This window comes from Lepus europaeus, chromosome 20, assembly GCF_033115175.1.
Source record: "Lepus europaeus isolate LE1 chromosome 20, mLepTim1.pri, whole genome shotgun sequence".
Classification (NCBI taxonomy): Eukaryota; Metazoa; Chordata; class Mammalia; order Lagomorpha; family Leporidae; genus Lepus; species Lepus europaeus.
Window position 1 is genome coordinate 62,921,324 of NC_084846.1, and position 18,378 is coordinate 62,939,701.

An 18,378-nucleotide genomic window follows, 5' to 3' on the forward strand; every position below is an offset into this window, starting at 1 on the left:
CCGTCTGGGGAGTGAACCAACGGATGGAAGACTTCTCTCTGTCTCAGCCTCTCTCTGTAACTCTTTCAAATAAATAAAATAAATCTTAAAAAAAACAAAAAAGCACAGAATAAGGTGGTGGTTATAAATCAAAACATCGTAATTAGACAACATAAGTGTGCTAAATGTTTGAGTTACCAGACAAAAGTCGTGGGGGCAAGTGCATTTCTTAGTAACTAAGATGCCCACAGCCTAATCGCAGAGCACTGGGTTTGAGTCCAAGTGCTGCTCCCGATCCCCACGTCCTGCCAGTACACACCCTTGGAGGCGGCACACAGTGGCCCAAGCCGCTGGGCCCCCACCACCTCCGTGGGAGGCCTCGATTGCACCGCCAGCTCCCAGCTTCAGGCAGGCCCAGCCCCCAAGCCACTGCGGGCATTTAGGGGTCACACAGCAGATGGAAGCCTGCAGGTCTCTCCCTCCTTGCATCTCAAATAAATACAAAGAACACTTGTCCATCCTTCTCATGACAGCCATCCTAGCAGTAGGAAGTAGCTTTGATCTGCATGTCTCCAATGACCAATGATGGTTTTTGAAATTGAAGATATACTCATATATTTATTTGAAAGGCAGAGCAACAGAGAGAGGGGGAGAGACAGACAGAGATTTTTCTGCCCACTGATTCATTCTCCAAGTGGCTGCTGGAGCCAGGAGCTCCATTTGGGTCTCCCACATGGGTGGCAGGGGCCCAAGTACTGGGGCCACCTTCCCCTGCCATCTCAGGTACATTAGCAGGAAATTGGGTCAGAAACAGAACAGCCAGAACTTGAACAGGCATTTATATGGAATCCCACTTTGCAAGCTGGGGCTTCAACCACTACCAGAACCCCACCCTGAGCAATCTTTTTTTTTTTAATGTGCTTTTTGGCTAGTCGTATACTTTCTTTGAAGAACTATATTCTCAAATCTTTTGCCCAGTTTTTAATGAGGTTGTCTTTTTTTTTATTGTTAAGTTGTACCTGTTGTTTTTACAGTCTGGATCCTACACCCTTGTTAGAAACATAATTGTCAGGCCGGCGCTGTGGCTCACTAGGCTAATCCTCCGCCTTGCGGCGCCGGCAGACTGGGTTCTAGTCCCGGTCGGGGCACCGATCCTGTTCCGGTTGCCCCTCTTCCAGGCCAGCTCTCTGCTGTGGCAAGGAAGGTAGTGGAGGATGGCCCAAGTCCTTGGGCCCTGCACCCCATGGGAGACCAGGAGAAGCACCTGGCTCCTGCCATTGGATCAGTGCGGTGCGCCAGTCGCAGTGTGCCTACCGCGGCGGCCATTGGAGGGTGAACCAACGGCAAAAAGGAAGACCTTTCTCTCTGTCTCTCTCTCACTGTCCACTCTGCCTGTCAAAAAAAAAAAGAAACATAATTGTCAAATTCTCCTCCCATTCTCAGGCTTATCTTTTTTGCCTTTTGCTTTCTGGATGGTGCTGTGTGATTGATCCACTTTTAGACTTTTTGTGCACTTCTGCAGTATTTTTGTACGTGTAACATTATTTGAAAGTAACAAAATTAAATATCACATGTATGCCTAATAGTTTAGAAAACTATGCACTAAACCACCCACAAGGAGTAGAAATACAGTTTTTCATGCTCTACTCTGTACAAGTCTGGTGGGTTTTCTTTATTTTCTGGCTTAGTCCCATGATGCGACTTCTCTGTAGAGAATTCGGGGACTATAACTTATAAAAATGTAAGATCTCTCTCTCTAGGTAGGAGAGCCAGGCACACGGCTGGGACACCGAGGGGCGGCGCTTGAACTCATTTCGGAAGGTGCTTCCAGGGCATCCCAGATGAAGGGACACGGGGGACGCGCCGGCCGGCCGGCCGGGCTGGAGCTCAGGGCACACGCGCGGCCGCGGCACTGAGTGGGTTTGGGGCTGCAGGCGGCGCGGGCAGCTTCGCGGAGAGGGAGTTCCTGACGTGCGGAGGGGACTCTGGGAGCGAAAGGGAAGCCGGACCGGGCGTCTGCGGCCCACGGGGCGTCCACACCGCGCGCACACGCGGGGATGCCCACGTGTCCTGCGCGGCCCGGGACAAGCCCAGGCGCCCCCTGCGGTCCAGCCCGACTCCCCCCGCGCCCCCTCCGCGTGTCGGGTTCACTCTTCCTCCACTTCCTGCCAGCGACCCAGGACACGGACTCTACGCCCCAAACTGGGAAACCCCGACCCACACACCCCCCGGGTCTCGGGAAGAGGGGCGGAGGCGGAATTGAGCCGGGGCCACGCACGGCTCGGGGCTGCGGTTCCCAGCCCTGGCGGCGTGTCCCCACCGCCCGCCCCGCGGCTCCGCCGCACAGGCCGCGTGCGCGCGTGACAGCAGGTGCAGCGCGCCCGACCACGACGTCCCGGCGGGCGTGCGCACAGAGCGGGAGCCTTCAGCCCGCGGGGGCGCCGCGGCGCACAGGGCAACACGCGGCGGGCGTCACCGCGTCCGGCCCCCTACGGACCCCGGCCCAAGCCACAGGGCAGGGCGCGCGGGCCTGCGCCCGCCGGGGCCCTCGGCCGCCGGGACACGCGGCGCCGGCGTCCGCCCCACAGTGCCCCGCGGCGCGCACGCGCAGGCGGCGGCTCCCAGCGTGCAGCGCGCGGCCGAGCCCGCAGCTGGCCGCCTCTGGCTGCCCCGCCGGGCCGCCGGACCCCAGACGCGGGAGGATGGCGCTGAAGCGGATCCAGAAGGTAAGGGAGCCGCCCACCCACGCTCCGCCCTGGGCGTCCAGGTGTGGAGAGGAAGGCGGGGCGTCGCCGCCGAGTGACTGGCGGCCGGCCCGGGAGCGAGGAACTGCCGCTGGCGCGGTGGGCGGGGCCGCGTCCCGTGGGCGGGGCCGCCGGCGCGGTGGGCGGACCCGCGTCCCGGGGCGTGGCCTAGTCGCGGGGCAGGGCCATGGGCGGGGCCGCCGGCGCGATGGGAGGGGCCTTCCCGGGGGCGGGGCCTTCCCGGGGCGGGGCCTGCCGCCGAGCCGTGGTGCCGGGGCGGCGGCAGGTGCAGCCCCGCGGTAGCTGGGTGCTCGGCCTGGAGTGTGAGAAGTGCAGGTGGAAGACAGCGAAGGTCTCTGCGGCTCCGCCGCTCCAGTGAGCTGTTAGCGCACCTGCTCCAGGCTTGTAAACGATCGTATCTGGTGCCCGACTTGTTCGCGTGGCGTCCGTGTCGCTGTTTGATAGCAGGGGTGGCCATCACCTTGCGCGTTAACGGCCCAGGAGTTCACGGCCGGTCATTGGTCGGAGTGGCAGGACGTGATCCTGGTGCCGGACGCGGGGTTGGTGGGCGGGACTCCGGCCAGGCCGCGGACCTGTCTCGCCTTGCCTTCCCGGCCTGCATGCACTCCCGGCTGTACAACTCCTGCCGAACGCGTGGCCTCCCGCCCAGGGCTCCAGTCCTTGTGTGTTGCCAGTGGGGGCATCCCGGGTAAGCTGGCGGCCTGGGTGCTTTGCGAACGCGCTGTGTGTTAAGGTTTGTAGTGCCGGAGGGTGCCCGCGGGCTGGCCTCAAGCCTGCGTCCAGCCTCACAGGGCATTGTACTGAGGCCCAAAGAGCTGAACCGGGTATGGAGCTGGGCCTCGGACCCGAGCCTTCTGGGCCTGTCAGGTGAGCCTGTGGAAAAGCCCGGGGTGTGGACAGCTCTGAGCTGCAGGGGCTTTGGCCTGAACTGGCCTTTCTTGCCCCCACCTGTTCAGTCGCCACTCAGCTGTCCCGGGAGTGCCTTCACACCTGGGCATGGCTGTGCCAAACCCGAGGCTCCATAGTGGAGGTGAGAGATGAGCACAGCGGGGAGGTGAGCGGAGTGGAGGCGGAGGTGAGAGGGCCATGGTCAGGGCAGTGAGCGGCCATGATGGCAGTGTGATGGCAGAGTGCTGTGGGTGCAGAGTGGGGAGGTAGCACAGCAGGGAGGTGAGCGCAGAGGGAGGTGAGCGCAGGGAGAGGTGAGAGCAGGGAGAGGTGAGCACAGAGAGAGGTGAGCGCAGGGAGAGGTGAGCGCAGAGAGAGGTGAGCGCAGAGGGAGGTGAGTGCAGCGGGGAGGAGAACGCAGAGGGAGGTGAGTGCAGCGGGGAGGAGGACGCAGAGGGAGGTGAGTGCAGCGGGGAGGAGAACGCAGAGGGAGGTGAGTGCGGGGTGGGGGAGAGGTGAGCACAGAGGGAAGTGAGCGCAGGGAGGTGAGCACAGAGGGAGGTGAGCGCAGCGGGAGGTGAGCACAGCATGGAGGGAGCAGTGTAATGGCAGAGTGCTGTGGGGGCAGAGCGGGGAGGTGAGTGGGGCAGAGTGGTTCATCAGGGGCACCTCTGCTCCCCTGCTCGGCCTCAGTGGTTCCCAGGCTCCCCTGCACAGCCAGCATGGCTGCTTCCCCAGCGCGTCCAGGTCCAGTGAGGATAGGGGTTCAGGGGGCCACGTGCCCACTGAGAGCAGCCAGTGAGGGACTGGAGGGGTGGAGGAGGCAGCCCCTGGGGGCAGAACACCCCGACTTGTCCCGTCTGCTGGCTTCTGGCTTTAATACCCTCGTCGTGGCCAAATTTGCAGGGAAGTGAGAGCAATAGCAGGTGGCCAGAGGGTGAGGGCTAGTGGCGTGATGAGTGGACCAGAGACATCCAGGGGACCAGCAGAGTGTTTTTTTTGTTTTGTTTTGTTTTGGTTTTAAGATTTATTTATTTATTTAAAAGAGTTGCAAAGAGAGAAGGACAGGCAAAGAGAGAGGTCTTCCATCCGCTGGTTCACTCCCCAACTGGCCACAATGGCTGGAGCTGCTCCGATCCGAAGCCAGGAGCCAGGAGCTTCTTCCGGGTCTCCCACAGGGTGCAGGAGCCCAAAGACTTGGGCCATCCTCCACTGCTTTCCCAGGCCACAGCAGAGAGCTGGATCAGAAGAGGAGCAGCCGGAACTGGAACCAGTGCCCATGTGGGATGCCGGCGCTGCAGGCGGTGACTTTACCCGCTATGCCACAGCCGGGACTGGAACCAGTGCCCATGTGGGATGCCGGCGCTGCAGGTGGTGACTTTACCCGCTACGCCACAGCCAGGACTGGAACCAGTGCCCATGTGGGATGCCGGCGCTGCAGGCGGTGACTTTACCCGCTACGCCACAGCAGCGCTGGCCCCAGCCGGGTCTTTGTGGATGAGACAGAGCTGGTCCCGTGGAAGGAGAAACACCACAGGCCAGGTGTGCACTGGGACGCGGGGATCTGCCCACCCCGGAGGGGTTTCCCTGCCACAGGACACGCTGTCACGCGTGCCGCCCTCCGTGGGACCCACAGTGTGCTGGACCTGGGGACAGGAGGGAGCTTCCTCTTCCATGCAAACTCCGCTTGAGGGCCACCGTGCGGATCTTGGGTGGGGAGCACTTCTAGGGACTGGAGCCAGCGTTGATGTCCCATAAAGGGGTCTGGTTAGGGTGCAGTTTCTGGCCCCTCCGGGCATGGTGGGAAGCAGGTTAGCCTTGGGCTCCCGTGCCTACAGTCTCCTCGTTCAGGACCCTGGGACTTTCAGAAACCAGTGTTGGTGAGGTGGGGGGGATCGAAATACAGAGCCTTGGGGCTGGCGCTGTGGCATCCCATGTGGGCTCCAGTTCGTGTCCTGGCTCTTCCTCTTCTGATCCAGCTCCCTGCTGATGGCCTGGGAAAGCAGTGGAAGATGGGCCAAGTGCTTGGGCCCCTGCACCCACATGGGAGACCTGGAAGAAGCTCCTGGCTTCCAATCAGCCTAGCTCTGGCTGTTGTGACTATTTAGGGAGTGAACCAGTGGATGGAAGACCTTTTTCTCTGTCTCTCCCTCTCTCTGTCTATAATTCTGCCTCTCAAATAAATAAAATCTTTTTCTTAAGAAAAAAAGAAATAAGAAGAAATCCAGAGCCGCATGCAGCGCTGTCACCCCCAGCCCTTCTCCTGGGCCTGGCTCTCTGGGGCGCTTTCTGTCCTGGGCACTGGGAGGGGAGTGTCCCCCACCTGAGCAGCAGCAGGGAGGCTGGGGCTGAGGGAAGGCAGCCCTGCGTGTGGAGACCCCTGTCCGCTGGCCTGCAGCGCCGTGACCTTGGTGCAGCTTCACCTCTTTCATTTCTCCCAGTCTGCTGTTTTCCGAGCCAGGACAGGGCCCCCTGAGCACCTTGTCTCTAGCCCCTCCCACCAAGAGACTCTGCGGGGCGGCTGTGTGTGGCCCACCCAGCCGCGCCCCAGCCTGATGGCTGTCTGCTGTCCTAGGAACTGACTGACCTGCAGAGGGATCCTCCGGCCCAGTGCTCCGCGGGACCCGTGGGGGACGACCGTGAGTATCCTGGGTGGCCGTGGGCTGCAGGGCCTTGCGCTTGAGAGGCCTGTGCTTGTCAGCTGAGCACTGAGCTGTTCTCCTGCCATTTGCTCACTAACAGCGTGAGCTGCCCCAGCGTGGGTGGTCAGCTTACTCCCAGAATGCAGCGGCTCCGCCCGGATCACCCCTCCCTTCACAGGGCCTGTCCCGGGTCAGTGTCACGTGGGCTGGGAAGTGCCTCTGCCTGCCAAGGGTGCAGGTACAAATGTCCCGTGGCTGGTGCGGCAGGACCTGGAGCCACTGCAGCCCCTGGGCCGCAGAGACGGTGGTTCCTGTTCTCTCTCCCACTTCCGCTTTCCCCAGGGGACCCCCGAGAAGCAGCCCCAGGCAGCTGCTCAGAGGTTAGAGAAGCAGCACCGCTGGCCCCTGTGTTCCTCACGGCCGGCTGCAGGCTACCCAGTGCTGGGGCTGCCAGCTCTGAACTCGCCCCCACCCTGGCTTCCTGCGCGCTACCTGAGGCTTGGGGGCAGCAGCGTGTGCAGACAGGTGGGGGGAGGTGCTGCTACAGGAGGTGGCGCCCAGCACCCTCGCTCACAGTCGTCCTCAAGTGCTAGCAACCCCGTGCCCGTCTGTGGTTCTGACACGCACCACGACACGGCAGATGGACAGCTAAGAGAAGCAAGCCGGAAACCACAGGGCAAATACTGCCGGCTTCCTACACGGAAGTCGAGACGGGCAAGTCCCCAGAAAGTAGGTGAAGTGCAGCAGAGGCTGGGGAGGGAGGCGTGGCGGCGGCGGCTGGTGGGGCGGGACTCCTGTTTGGGGTGTCACACCGCCCCGAGTGTGTGCAGTGCCACTGACTGCACACTCACCAGTGCGTGAATGGCGTATCTTACGTTCTATATATTTTACTACAGTTCTGTTAAGAAAGAGAAAATTCACAGAGCTAGGGAGAAGGGAGGGTCCTGGCCCCAGGTCGGCAGAGGCGCCAAGGCGGGTGGGCCCCGCAGGAGGCTCAGCCCGCTCTGAAGGACGCCCCCCATGGCTCCTGCACCCACGGCCCACTTGCCTCCCTCACCTGTCCCGTTCAAGTAGACTCTGTAGGGAGAGCTGACCAATGCAGCCTTAGCGCCTGGAGGCAGCTCCTGCATGCAGCTCCGCGCCCCCCCCCCCCCCCCCCGTGCCTACACCACAGCCCCGTGCCAGGTGAGGCTCTGGCCGCCGCAGGGCTGTCCCCGCCCCGGGCACACAGCTCCCTCCCGGCATGCTCTCTGTGGGGCCATCTTCTCTCACTGCTCGCGAGCCCTGCTCTGTCACAGCAGCCCTCAGGTCCAGGTGACCGGGGCCAGAGGATCCTGACCTGTCCACCAAGGTCCGTCCTGTTGCCTGTCGCTCCCACGGGCTCCTGTGCTGACACAGGGCAGTTGTCAAAGCCCTTTCACGGTCATCAAGGACGGACGTCGTCACTCAGGTGGCCTCGTGTAGCGGAGGCCTTCTCTTCCACAGCGTTTCTTTGGGCCGGGAACTTCTGTTTAGTCCCAGCGCTGTGGCCTCACCCCACGCTCCGGTGCCCTCCTGGTCCCGCTGTCACGGGTGGAGCCGGTCGGGTATTTGAATTGGCGACGGGAAGCCCCGGCCATGATGAGCCTGAAGCCTCGAGCCAATTCCACGCCCATCCTGAGTCCGAATGACAAAGCATTTCCCCAGAGGCTCTGGAGCCACTGCCCTGGCCGCTCAGGACGTGGGAGCCTGGGAGGTGTTTGCAGAGCGCATGGGAGCTGCTCTGGGTGGGCAGAGCAGTGCTGTACCCGAGGCCCAGCAGAGGAGCAGGAGGTGTGATGCCCAGAAGGCTCTGAACCGTGGGGGGCCCAGCCCGGCTGCTGCAGGGAGAGGTCTCCTCTTGCCTTGTCACCGAGTCCGGGTGAGCCAGAGAGGACGCAGGTGGGGTGGCCCTGGGAGGCCCCATGGCCACAGGCAGTCGGATCCTAAGAGGGACTCCTGGAAGGGGGCTTCGAAATGAACCGAGTGAAGCCAGGGAAGAGAAGGTGTTGCCGAGCCGTGTGCAGAGTGGCTGAGGCTTCGCTGCGGCCCGGTGCTCTGCAGAGGGGCCGAGCCGTCCTCAGACTCTGGGCGGCGGCTCTGGGCGGCCTCTCGCGACAGCAGCGTCTGGCTGTCTGGGACCTCGGCCCCCACCAGCGGGGAGACTTAGGGTAGAGACGGGCCAGCGCGTGGCCTGCGGCGGTGGGCCTGGCCCATGGCGGGCCTGCACTCGGCGGTCGGCACGAGTGGCCCTGCTTGTTGGTGTCAGCAGTTTGGCCTCACGGGCCGACCTCCCATACTCCTCTGTGTTGTTCCCCGTAGTGAACCCCGCGGTGCGCAGCCGCTGTCAGCTCAGGGAGGTCGAGCGAGTGGTCCCACAGGTGGTTCAGGGAACCCCACTCCTGGCTGGCGTCAGAAGTGAGGGCGGGCCTGTCGGTAGAGCCCACTTGCCGGCTGGGGCCTCACGTCCCGTCTCTCTTCTGTCTTGCAGTGTTCCACTGGCAGGCCACCATCCTGGGCCCGGTACGTCATGCTCCAGTTTGCGCCTCGTCCTTGTGCGTGGCGTGGCCCCTGACCTCCCTGTGTCTCCTTGCAGACCGACAGTCCCTACCAAGGTGGGCTTTTCTTCCTGACCATCCACTTTCCTACGGACTACCCTTTCAAGCCCCCGAAGGTGAGCAGCACAGCGCCCAGTGAAAGGGCTTTCCCAGTCGCAGTGAAGAGAGCTGAGAGCCGCCGCCCCCAGGACATCAGATCTGGACTCGCGGAATCCCTGTGGAGAGAGGGGTCAGGGTGCGGAAGGGCCCTTGGGAAGGGGCGCTCGTGAGGCTGCTGCAGCTGCTGCGACATCTGGTTGTGCCTCAGGCGCCGGCTCCCTCTCTGCAGGGCCTCCCAGCCCAAGACCAGGCTGTCAGCTAAGATTTGCCTGGAACGCGCTGTGGACAAATGCTGGGATACTGGCTCACCAGGACTTGTTGTGGAGGGCGGGGCTTGCTGCTGGTGTCCAGTGGGTAAGAGCCAGGGGTGCTGCTCCAGGACAGCCCCCTCCCACAGCAGAGCAGTCAGGTGCCAGGGTGGAGACGCCTGGCCCGGGACCCTGCAGATGGGTTCTGTTTATTAAGGTGCACCTCACGCGCACACCCCATGGCGTGGGGGAGCTGCAGAGACCAGCCCCCTGGACTGTGCCTACTGGACCAGCTGCCCCGCCCGTCGAGGCTCAGAGCCCTGTGGAGGAAACAGGGATGTCGTGCCTAGGAGCAGCACAGGCCGGAGCCCAGCAGCCTTTGTGTGCAAATGGTCTGGGGTGGGAGGAGCCAGACCGCTCTAGCCCTTGTGTGGGCATCCGCTGAGGGGGCCGACCAGTGACTCCAGAGGACAGTGGAGTGTGGGGCGGGAAGAGGAGGCCCTGGCTGCTGGGAGGTGGAGCCCAGGTTCACGGCCCTTGTAACAGCTCTTCTCTGTTTCTGGTTCAGCGGTGGTGAAAGTTTGTGAACTAGAGACCTAGTGGTGGGCACACGAGGGCCGTCTGCTGTAGGCCCACAGGCTCCTCCGGGTCTTGCCTGTGTCTGCCAGTGCACGCCTTCAGTCTCATTTCCAAAATACGGGAAGTGAGGCTTGAAAAGGACGCATCATTTCCTGAGGGTGACGTGGCCCGTCGCTGAGGGTGGAACACCAGCCCAGCACGTCAGCCTTTAAAACTGTATTGTGAATTAATTTTAGCTTAGAAACAAGTTGCAAAAATAACACAAGGAGCTTCCGTGAACCCCTCGTCCGCTTCCGCCGTTGTCAGCACCCGCGTCACTGCCCTGCCCCAGTCTGAGAGCATTGCTGCCGGCGTCCTCCGAGGGCCGCGGCGCCCAGCTCCTGGTGACCGGCGGTCACTGCCGCCATCTGTGCTGGGGCCTCGGTTTCCCTGGTGGCATTGAGGGGTGCGGCTCTGTCATGGCGTCAGGCCCTCACTTAGGGTTTCTGTGACGTTTTCTCAGGTCTGCGCGTGGCCAGGGCGGTGCAGCCTGGGGCGGGAAGCCACCGTGCCTCCCTTTCTCTGCTGGTCTCGAAGGCCCCGGTCCAGTCTGACCTCGAGCCTCTGTTGTGTGTTCGAGCTGGTGGCCGACGTCTGGCCCTGGTGCTCTAAATCATGTCGAATGTGCCCAGGGTCCCTGAGCCCTTGGCAGGGGAGTGGCCGTGTGGCCAAGTAGACAGGCGCTCTGTCTGCTGCTCCCGCAGCCTCCAGCCCTGCCCTGCCCTGTGGGTCCTCCAGCTCAGCTCCCTCCCGGCCTCTTCGGGCTCAGCGGACACGTGCCTGGTCCTCTTGGGCATCTCAGGACCCCTGAGGGCCCAGGCAGCGGCTGTTAGGGGAGTTGGGGTTATTTTGACGAGGAGGAATGCGACCTGCGAGGTGAGAGATTCCGCCACAGAAAGCAGTGCTTCTGTCTCTGACACTGTCCTTGCGCAGGGCCACGAGACAAACTGGACTGGTGTGTGGCAGGCATTTCCCTGCCACGGTGGTGTGGTCCTTGTGGACACAGTGAGGCAGACTCTTGGTGTCGGAGGCCCTCTGGAAGCAGGCCCGGCCCCAGGGACCCCATGGGAGTGGACGCGTGCAGGTCAGGTGCACACAGCCCCTCTGCATTGCGGCTGAAGAAGATGCTTTCCAAAAATCACGTGTGTGTGCCTGATGAGCTGGCCAGGCACGCAGAAATCATACGTGTCGGCACGGCAGGCGCCCGTCCGCCCACGGGGGGCAGTGTTGGCCGCTGTGGAGTGGACTCTGGTCCCGCTCGGGGACAGGCAGAGCTGCCCTGACAGCGTGGGGATGACTCCACAAACCACGAGCAGCCCAGCCAGGGCTCACAGCCCCGTTACGTTACGGTAAAGATTCTGAGGGGCAAGAGCTTGTCTGAGAAATGAAGTGCAGCTGCGGCTTCTAGCAGGCAGTAGGAGCAGGCAGGGGTCAGGCAGGGGTCAAGCAGGGGTCAGGCAGGGTCAGGGGTCACACAGGAGGGGGGTGGGGGGTGAGCAGGGGTCAGACAGGAGGGGGGAGCTGGGGTGAGCAGGGGTCAGACAACGGAGGATGGGGGGTGAGCAGGGGTCAGACAGGAGGGGAGCTGGGGTGAGCAGAGGTCAGACGGGGAGGATGGGGGTGAGCAGGGGTCAGACAGGAGGGGGGTGGGGGGTGAGCAGGGGTCAGACAGGAGGGGGATGGGGGGTGAGTAGGGGTCAGACGGGGGGTGTGGGATCAGGCAGGTGTCAGATGGGAGGGCAAGGTGGGGTGATCAGGGTCAGACAGGAGGGGGATGTAGGGTCAGACAGGAGGAGATTGTGGGGTGAGCAGAGGTCAGACGGGGATGTGGATCAGGCAGAGGTCAGATGGGATGAGGAGGTGGGGTTGAGCAGGGGTCGGGTATGTGGGGTCAGGCAGGGGTCAGAAGGGAGGGGGAGGGGTGAGCAGGGGTCAGATGGGGATGTGGGGTCAGGCAGGGGTCAGACAGAAGGAGGATGTGGGGTGAGCAGGGGTCAGGAGTCACACAGGAGGGGGATGGGGGGTGAGCAGGGGTCAGATAGGAGGGGATGCGAGGTGAGCAGGGCTCAGACGGGAGAGGTGGGGTCAGATGGGGGGATGTGGGGTCAGATGGGAGGGGGAGGGGGGTGAGCAGGGGTCAGACAGGAGGAGGAGGTGGGGTGAGCAGGGGTCAGATGGGGGGATGTGGGGTCAGGTGGGAGGTGGAGGGGTGAGCAGGGGTCAGACGGGGGGATGTGGGGTCAGATGGGAGGGGGAGGGGGGAGGGGTCAGACAGGACGGGGAGGTGGGGTGAGCAGGGGTCAGACGGGGAGACTGTGCAGTGGACAGTGGGCCCTGCCTCTGCAGCCCTGGCCATCTCTGCGTCTCTCAGGCTCCATGGACACTTGCACAAGCACCTGTGAGTGCTGCTTTCTCTGCCCTTGGGATCAGTTTCCCCTGCCCTGGCCACGCTGCCTCTGGAGGTTCTAGCCTGTGAGCACCTGCCGCTCACTGTAGACCTGTGCCACAGCCCAGCCCCTCCGGGACCGCCAGGGGGCACTGTATCTTTGGCTACTGTGCATCCTCACTCCGAAACATGCAAGGGCATTTGAAGGCTGAATCCTGACAAGAGGGTCTTGGACACAAATAGGAACGGGAAGGCTGGGCTCCTGTGCAGGGAACATGTCGGACAGCAGCACAACCTCTGCCTAGACTGAAACTTGCAGTCTTGCCTAGGCTGACCAGAGTGAGCCAAGCCGTTGGCACGGGGCGGCGAGTGGGTTTTGTCTCTTGCCCTGTGGTGACTCTGTCCCCTGCCGTAGCCCTGACTAGAGTTGTGTGTGGTCCTTTCCACACCCTCCCTGTACTCCCAGAGTGCGCCACCTCCGGAGTCCCAGTGTGGGTGTGTTCACAACGAGGATCCAGCAGGGGTGCAGGGGACTTCTGTGGTCACCCCTGCCGTGTCCCGTCAGGGTGCGGGGTGGGGACCTGCACCGAGCCCACTGGACACAGCGCAGCAGCACCTGCCTCCATGCTGCTGCATTGTCCGGCCGTCGCTGTGGCTCTGACTGGGGTCCCTTATCTTTGCAGGTTGCTTTCACAACCAAAATCTATCACCCCAATATCAACAGCAACGGCAGCATCTGCCTGGACGTCCTGCGGTCACAGTGGTCCCCGGCGCTGACCGTGTCCAAAGGTGGAGTGGCTCCCGGCTGTGTGTGTGCGTGCGCGCGCGCGTGTCCCAGCACTGGCCGGGCAGACAAGCAGGCTCAGAGCAGTGGCTTTCCCTGGGCGCTCAGTGCCAGCCACCCCCGAGCCCACACACCGGGCCCACCCAGCAGTTCTAGCAGCTGGTGCCGTGAGGGGCTCCCAGGGTGGCCTGGTGCAGGCAGAATTGATTCTACTTGGACTTCCGGTCTAAAAATAAGAAAGCCAGATGTCACCTGGCCTTCTGTTCACCTCTCTGAGAAATCCAGTCTGAGGGAAGAGGTCCAGGGCCTGGCCCAGGGCCTCCACCAGAGCAGCCAGGGCTGAGTGGGGCGAGCCCCGAATGCAGACAGCACCGTCCATCCCACAGAAGAAGTCGCCCCAAGAAACAAGTGGCAGATGGAGGGGGCGGTGCAGCGCTGGAGCCTCGGGCAGCCGACGAGGGCCGGCGTTGGAAGGCTGTTGAGGCAGCAGCCGTGGGACTGCGGGACACAGCAGGTCCCTGCGGGGGCAGGCGGTGTCCACAGGGTTCACCCTTGTGAAGCAGTCCCCAGACCCTGAGACAGCTGCTGCCCGGTGCAGCCTGGGAGCAGGGAGCCGAGGAGGGGCCGCTCTGGGCGTTCCAAGGCAGGTTCCCCTGTGCTCTGACCTCCTGTTTGCTTCTCAGGTGGCAGAGTGGCTGGGACCAGATGCCAGGGGGTGTGGTGTGGGGCAGACAAGGGTGGGAGCGTCAGGCTGGGACCAGGAGGGCGTCGTTGGGAAGGGGGGTGAGGGCCGGCGGCACGAGGAGGGAGGCCCCCGGAGCAGCGTGCTGGGACATTGGGACGTGACAGCTGCCCTCCGTGTGGGCAAAGTGCATCCTGTCACGGCCCCTGGGGTGCCCCGCAGAGTCGTCCAGTGGGGCTGCTGACGCCCCAGCAGCCACCCGGTCACCCGAGCAGCCGGCCTGGGGGGGCCTCCCAGACCCAGGCGCACCTGCAGCTGACTGACCCTTTCTTCTCTCCCCAGTTCTCCTGTCCATCTGCTCCTTGCTCTGCGACCCCAATCCCGATGACCCACTGGTGCCGGAGATAGCCCACACCTACAAGGCTGACAGAGAGAAGTACGCGTCCTCTAGGGTTGCCTTTGTGCTGCCGCTGCCCCGGGCATTACCGGGCACCACCCTTCCCTGAGCTGGGCCTCCCTGCTGCTCCCTGGGCTTGGACTCCTGGCACTCACTAACACATCCTCTGGCTCCAAGAAGGGAGGAGACAAGAGCAGCTCGCCCCTCACCCTCCTGGACGGCGCATCCGCCGCTGCTACACGGTAGCCCCTGTTGCCGAGCTCTGCTCTCGGGGCCGGCAGTCAGTGGCCAGCCGAGAGTGCACGCAGAAGAAAATCTGGAGTAAATTCTGAAGTCTAGTGTAAGACCGCGGGGCTGCTCGGACTCACCAGGGTGAGGCGGAGCGGCAGGGCAGGCAGGAGACACTGCCGCGGTCAGCTGGCCGGCTGCGAGCAGCAGTGTTGTGTTCTGTTTCACGGACCCTGAGACCCACTGCTGTGTTTAAACACTGACGGCCACACCTGGAACTGTAGAAGTGCAGCACCCTCGGCCAGGCACGGCCACGTGTGCTGCGGAATGGGGCCGCTGTGGTGGGCGGAGCAGGCCGGGGGTCAGCATTCATCTGAGTGCTGACGGCAGTGAGGGGGGCAGTGTGGCTGGGGCCCGGCGGCAGGAGCAGCGCCCTGCAGGTGTGTCGCTGGGGAAGGGTGCTGGGGCTGCACACCCGGATCAAAGTGCTGGTCAAGTCCCACCTGCCCTGCCGATCCAGCTTCCTGCCGATGCGCTCTGGAGGCAGGAGACAGAGGCTCCAGCGAAGGGCCACCGTCAGCACAGTGGGAGACCTGAATGGGGGCCTGGGTTCCTGGCTTTGGTTTGGCCCAGCTCTGGCTTTTGTGAACATTTGGGGAATGAACCAGTGAATAAAATGTGTCTCTCCTGGGGCTGGTGTGGTATATAGCCAGTAGAGCTGCCTGAGACATCAGCTCCATGTGGGTGCTGGTTCAAGTCCCGATGCTCCTTTCTGATCCAGCCCCCATTAATGGCCTAGGAAAGCAACGGAGGGTGGCCCAAATCCTTGGGCCCCTGCCACCCCCGTGGGAGACCTGGAAGAAACTCCCAGCCCCAGTCATTGTGGCCATTTGGAGAGTGAACCAGTGGATGCAAGACCTCTTCTCTCCCTCTGCAACTCTGCCTTTCAAATAGGTAATTTTTTTTTTTTTTTTTTTTTTTTTTGACAGGCAGAGTGGATAGTGAGAGAGACAGGGAGAAAGGTCTTCCTTTTTGCCATTGGTTCACCCTCCAACGGCCGCTGCGGCCGGCGCATCTCGCTGATCCGAAGCCAGGAGCCAGGTGCTTCTCCTGGTCTCCCATGCGGGTGCAGGGCCCAAGCACTTGGGCCATCCTCCACTGCCTTCCTGGGCCATAGCAGAGAGCTGGCCTGGAAGAGGGGCAACCGGGATAGAATCTGGTGCCCCAACTGGGACTAGAACCTGGTGTGCCAGCGCCGCAAGGCAGAGGATTAGCCTGTTAAGCCACAGCGCCAGCCAAAAATAGGTAAATTTTAAGAGTATTTTCAGTGAGTTTTTAGTTCATTACTCCTCTTCTGTCTGAAGAGATTAGAATGTCGTTTTTCCAACTTGTGTTTTTGAGACCTTTATAAATCTCATGATTTCCATTGAAGTTTCCTGATAATGAAAATAATTTTCAATGACTAGATTTAAATTGTACTTATTTAACATTTTATTGTTAGGACTTTTTATGGCCGGCAGCCACATGGGTGGCAGGGCCCCGGGCATTTGAGCCATCATTTGCTGCCTCCCACAGTACACACTGGCGGGAAGCCGAGACAGGACTTGAACCCAGACACTGCCAGTGTGGGATGTAGGTGACCCAAGGGGCTTATTTTTCTTTCTTTTTTAAGATTTATTTATTTATTTGAAAGAATTAGAGAGAGGGACATCAAGAGAGAGATGCTCCATCCGCTGGCTCACTCCCAGATGGCTACAACAGCTAGGGCTGAGCCGGAATGAAGCCAGGAACCAGGAGCTCCATCCAGGTCTCCCGTGTGGGTGGCAGGGGCCCAAACACGTGGACCATCTTCTGCCTTTCCCAGGCCATTAGCAGGTGGAGCAGAAGGACACGAACCAGCACCCACGTGGAATCCTGGCACTGCAGGCGGGGGCTCTACCCCGTGAACCACAGTGCTGGCCCCCCGAGCGGTATCTTACTTGCTCACCCCCGGAGCCATTTTAGACACATCAAGTTCCTTCCCTTGTTCCTCTAACCGGAGTCTGCACAGACCTCACAGTAGTAATGACACATGGCGCTCCCTGGGTGCCAGGCCTGCTGTGCATGTCTCACACACGGGCTCGCCTAGTCCTCCCCTCTACCACCCCGGGCAGACGTCCAGGGTGGCCAGGGGCAGAGGCAGCCCAGCCTCAGCCGCCCACGCCTGTGTTGTGGGTTTGTGGAGTGGCTGCCTGGGGCTCTTCCCGGATGAGCTGTGACTGTCTCTCCCTCTTCTCCCGCACGCACGTTGTGACAGGAAAGCGCAGGTGCGGGGGTTTGCTGCCTTAGGCGATCTTCCCCAGTGGATCGGTTCCGAGAACCAACAGGACTCAGCGAGGTCTTTATTTCACTCACCGCAGCCCTGGCTGCCTAACCCAGCGCCCCCCGCGGCACTCCTGCTCTCTGCTCCACGCTGAGAGGAGGTGACCGTTCCAAGTGGGGGTCACTCCCTCTGCTTTGTCTTCCAGGTACAACAGACTGGCGAGAGAGTGGACACAGAAGTACGCTCTGTAAGTGTCTTGGACGAGGTCTTGTGGGAGACGTCGCCCAGAAGCTGGCCAGAGGGGTCTCTTGTGAGACTGCACTGTGGGCTGGGCCACAGAGCACATCACGTGTTCTTCAGACAAACGCTGGTCACCCGCTGGGTCCTGCTGCAGTGTCGGGGCCGTGGTCAGCCACTGTGATGGTTTTGACAGTGCCAAGTGTTTTGGTGCCAGATCAGCAGGCTCCCTGGGTACACTGGAATCCGTCCAGCTACCCGCGTCTCTGCTTGTCTCTGGGGCTGGGCCCTGCACGTCTCCCTCACCCGGCCTCAGAAGAAGTTGCTGCTCACTGTGGCACCACATGGGGCCCAGCCTGACCCCTCACCACACACCCTCTGCCTGTACAGCTCAGTGCCAGACTGGGTGCCCAGGCAGAGCAGGCTCCTCACCCTGTCTGCACAGAGCCACAGCCTGAGGAGTCTGCTCTCATTCCGGAGGCCCAGGAGCGTGGAGCAGTGACCCTGGAAGTGGAGGCCTCGCCTGTGGCTGCCAGTCTTCCTCGCAGGCCCACCCCGGGAAGCGGCAAGCGGAAGGTGCCAGGCTACCACCCACAGCGGGGGACAGACTGATGCCACGGGAGAGATCCGGTGTATGCTTTTCTACGCAATGAGGTCTCACCCCCCACACACACACCTCCTCCCACCTGGAGCCTACACGAAGTGCACATGGAAACCACTCAGACGGCCACACAGGAGGGGCGAGACCTTAACTGTCAATTAAAATGGAGCTCATAACTCGAAATGACGGCTGACGCTTCAGTCCCCTTTTTCCTTTCAGGCAGACCAGAAGGCAAGGAAACCCCTCCAGGTTCCTCGGAACCTTCGATAGAGTCGTCGGGTGAGTGACCGACTTGCTCACCTGGCTTTCTGATGAGGTTTGCCGAGGAGCTGAGACCTTTGGGCTGAGTTCAGCTCGGCACAGGCAGGAAAGGCGTTTTTCTAACAATGCCTTCCGAGCGGGAACACAGTTGAGGGGTTTCCAGTGTCTAAAGCCGAATCATTGAGGCTGGGTCTTTCCTGAGCTGGTTAGAAGGCTGGTCCGCTACTGCAGAGTGATGCTTGAGTGAGCTGGAACTGGGCGGCAGCGGAACGGCCAGGCGGGGCCTCTGCAGGTGCTTGGAGGACATCCACAGGCCTGGCACGTGGGGCCGGCTAGGAGATCCAGAAACCCCAGTGTCGCTGTGACACGATGCACTGAGGCTCCTCCCACAGCCGCTCCTTAGCCAATGAAGAAGCATCAGTCTGCTCCACGTTGGCTTCTGAGGGCCCCCTCTTAGCCTCCTGCTACTGCGCTGTGTTCTTCTCCAGAGGTGTGGATTCCTCTAATTTCTCTCTGCTATCCCTTAGTTTTTGCTTAAATGGGACAATAACTAAATAGATGGGGCAGCATTGTCTGGGAAGGCTGCCACCATGGCTCTGCAGAACCAGTGCCACGTGGTGGCCGTCACCACACCCCTCAGCCCAGCTCCGTCAAGTGCTGTACCACAGTGACCTGGCAGTGTGGA

The 18,378-nt window shown here is 61.7% G+C and overlaps 1 protein-coding gene across 6 annotated transcripts; it reads left to right on the top strand.

Annotated features, from left to right (window-relative positions):
* Positions 1-2,617: 2,617 nt before the first annotated feature.
* UBE2D4 (ubiquitin conjugating enzyme E2 D4 (putative)) lies at positions 2,618-17,615 on the top strand. Of its 6 annotated transcripts, none has more exons than XM_062178385.1 (8): positions 2,618-2,705; positions 6,208-6,271; positions 8,784-8,815; positions 8,889-8,966; positions 12,885-12,990; positions 14,010-14,103; positions 16,800-16,841; positions 17,222-17,615. In XM_062178385.1, the coding sequence occupies exons 1-8, from the start codon at positions 2,682-2,684 to the stop codon at positions 17,331-17,333; spliced, it is 552 nt and encodes a 183-aa protein (XP_062034369.1). In that variant the 5' UTR covers positions 2,618-2,681; the 3' UTR covers positions 17,334-17,615. The 6 variants fall into 6 exon arrangements, with proteins under 6 accessions (XP_062034369.1, XP_062034372.1, XP_062034371.1 ...); XM_062178388.1 differs by having other exon boundaries at positions 17,277-17,615; XM_062178387.1 differs by having other exon boundaries at positions 17,312-17,615.
* Positions 17,616-18,378: the final 763 nt, after the last annotated feature.

Excerpts from the sequence above, each read along its gene's own strand:
- UBE2D4 (XM_062178385.1), top strand. The coding sequence starts at position 2,682 with ATGGCGCTGAAGCGGATCCAGAAG. Across the intron at positions 6,272-8,783 it reads GGGACCCGTGGGGGACGACC|TGTTCCACTGGCAGGCCACC; the intron begins GTGAGTATCCTG and ends TCTGTCTTGCAG. Across the intron at positions 8,816-8,888 it reads AGGCCACCATCCTGGGCCCG|ACCGACAGTCCCTACCAAGG; the intron begins GTACGTCATGCT and ends GTCTCCTTGCAG.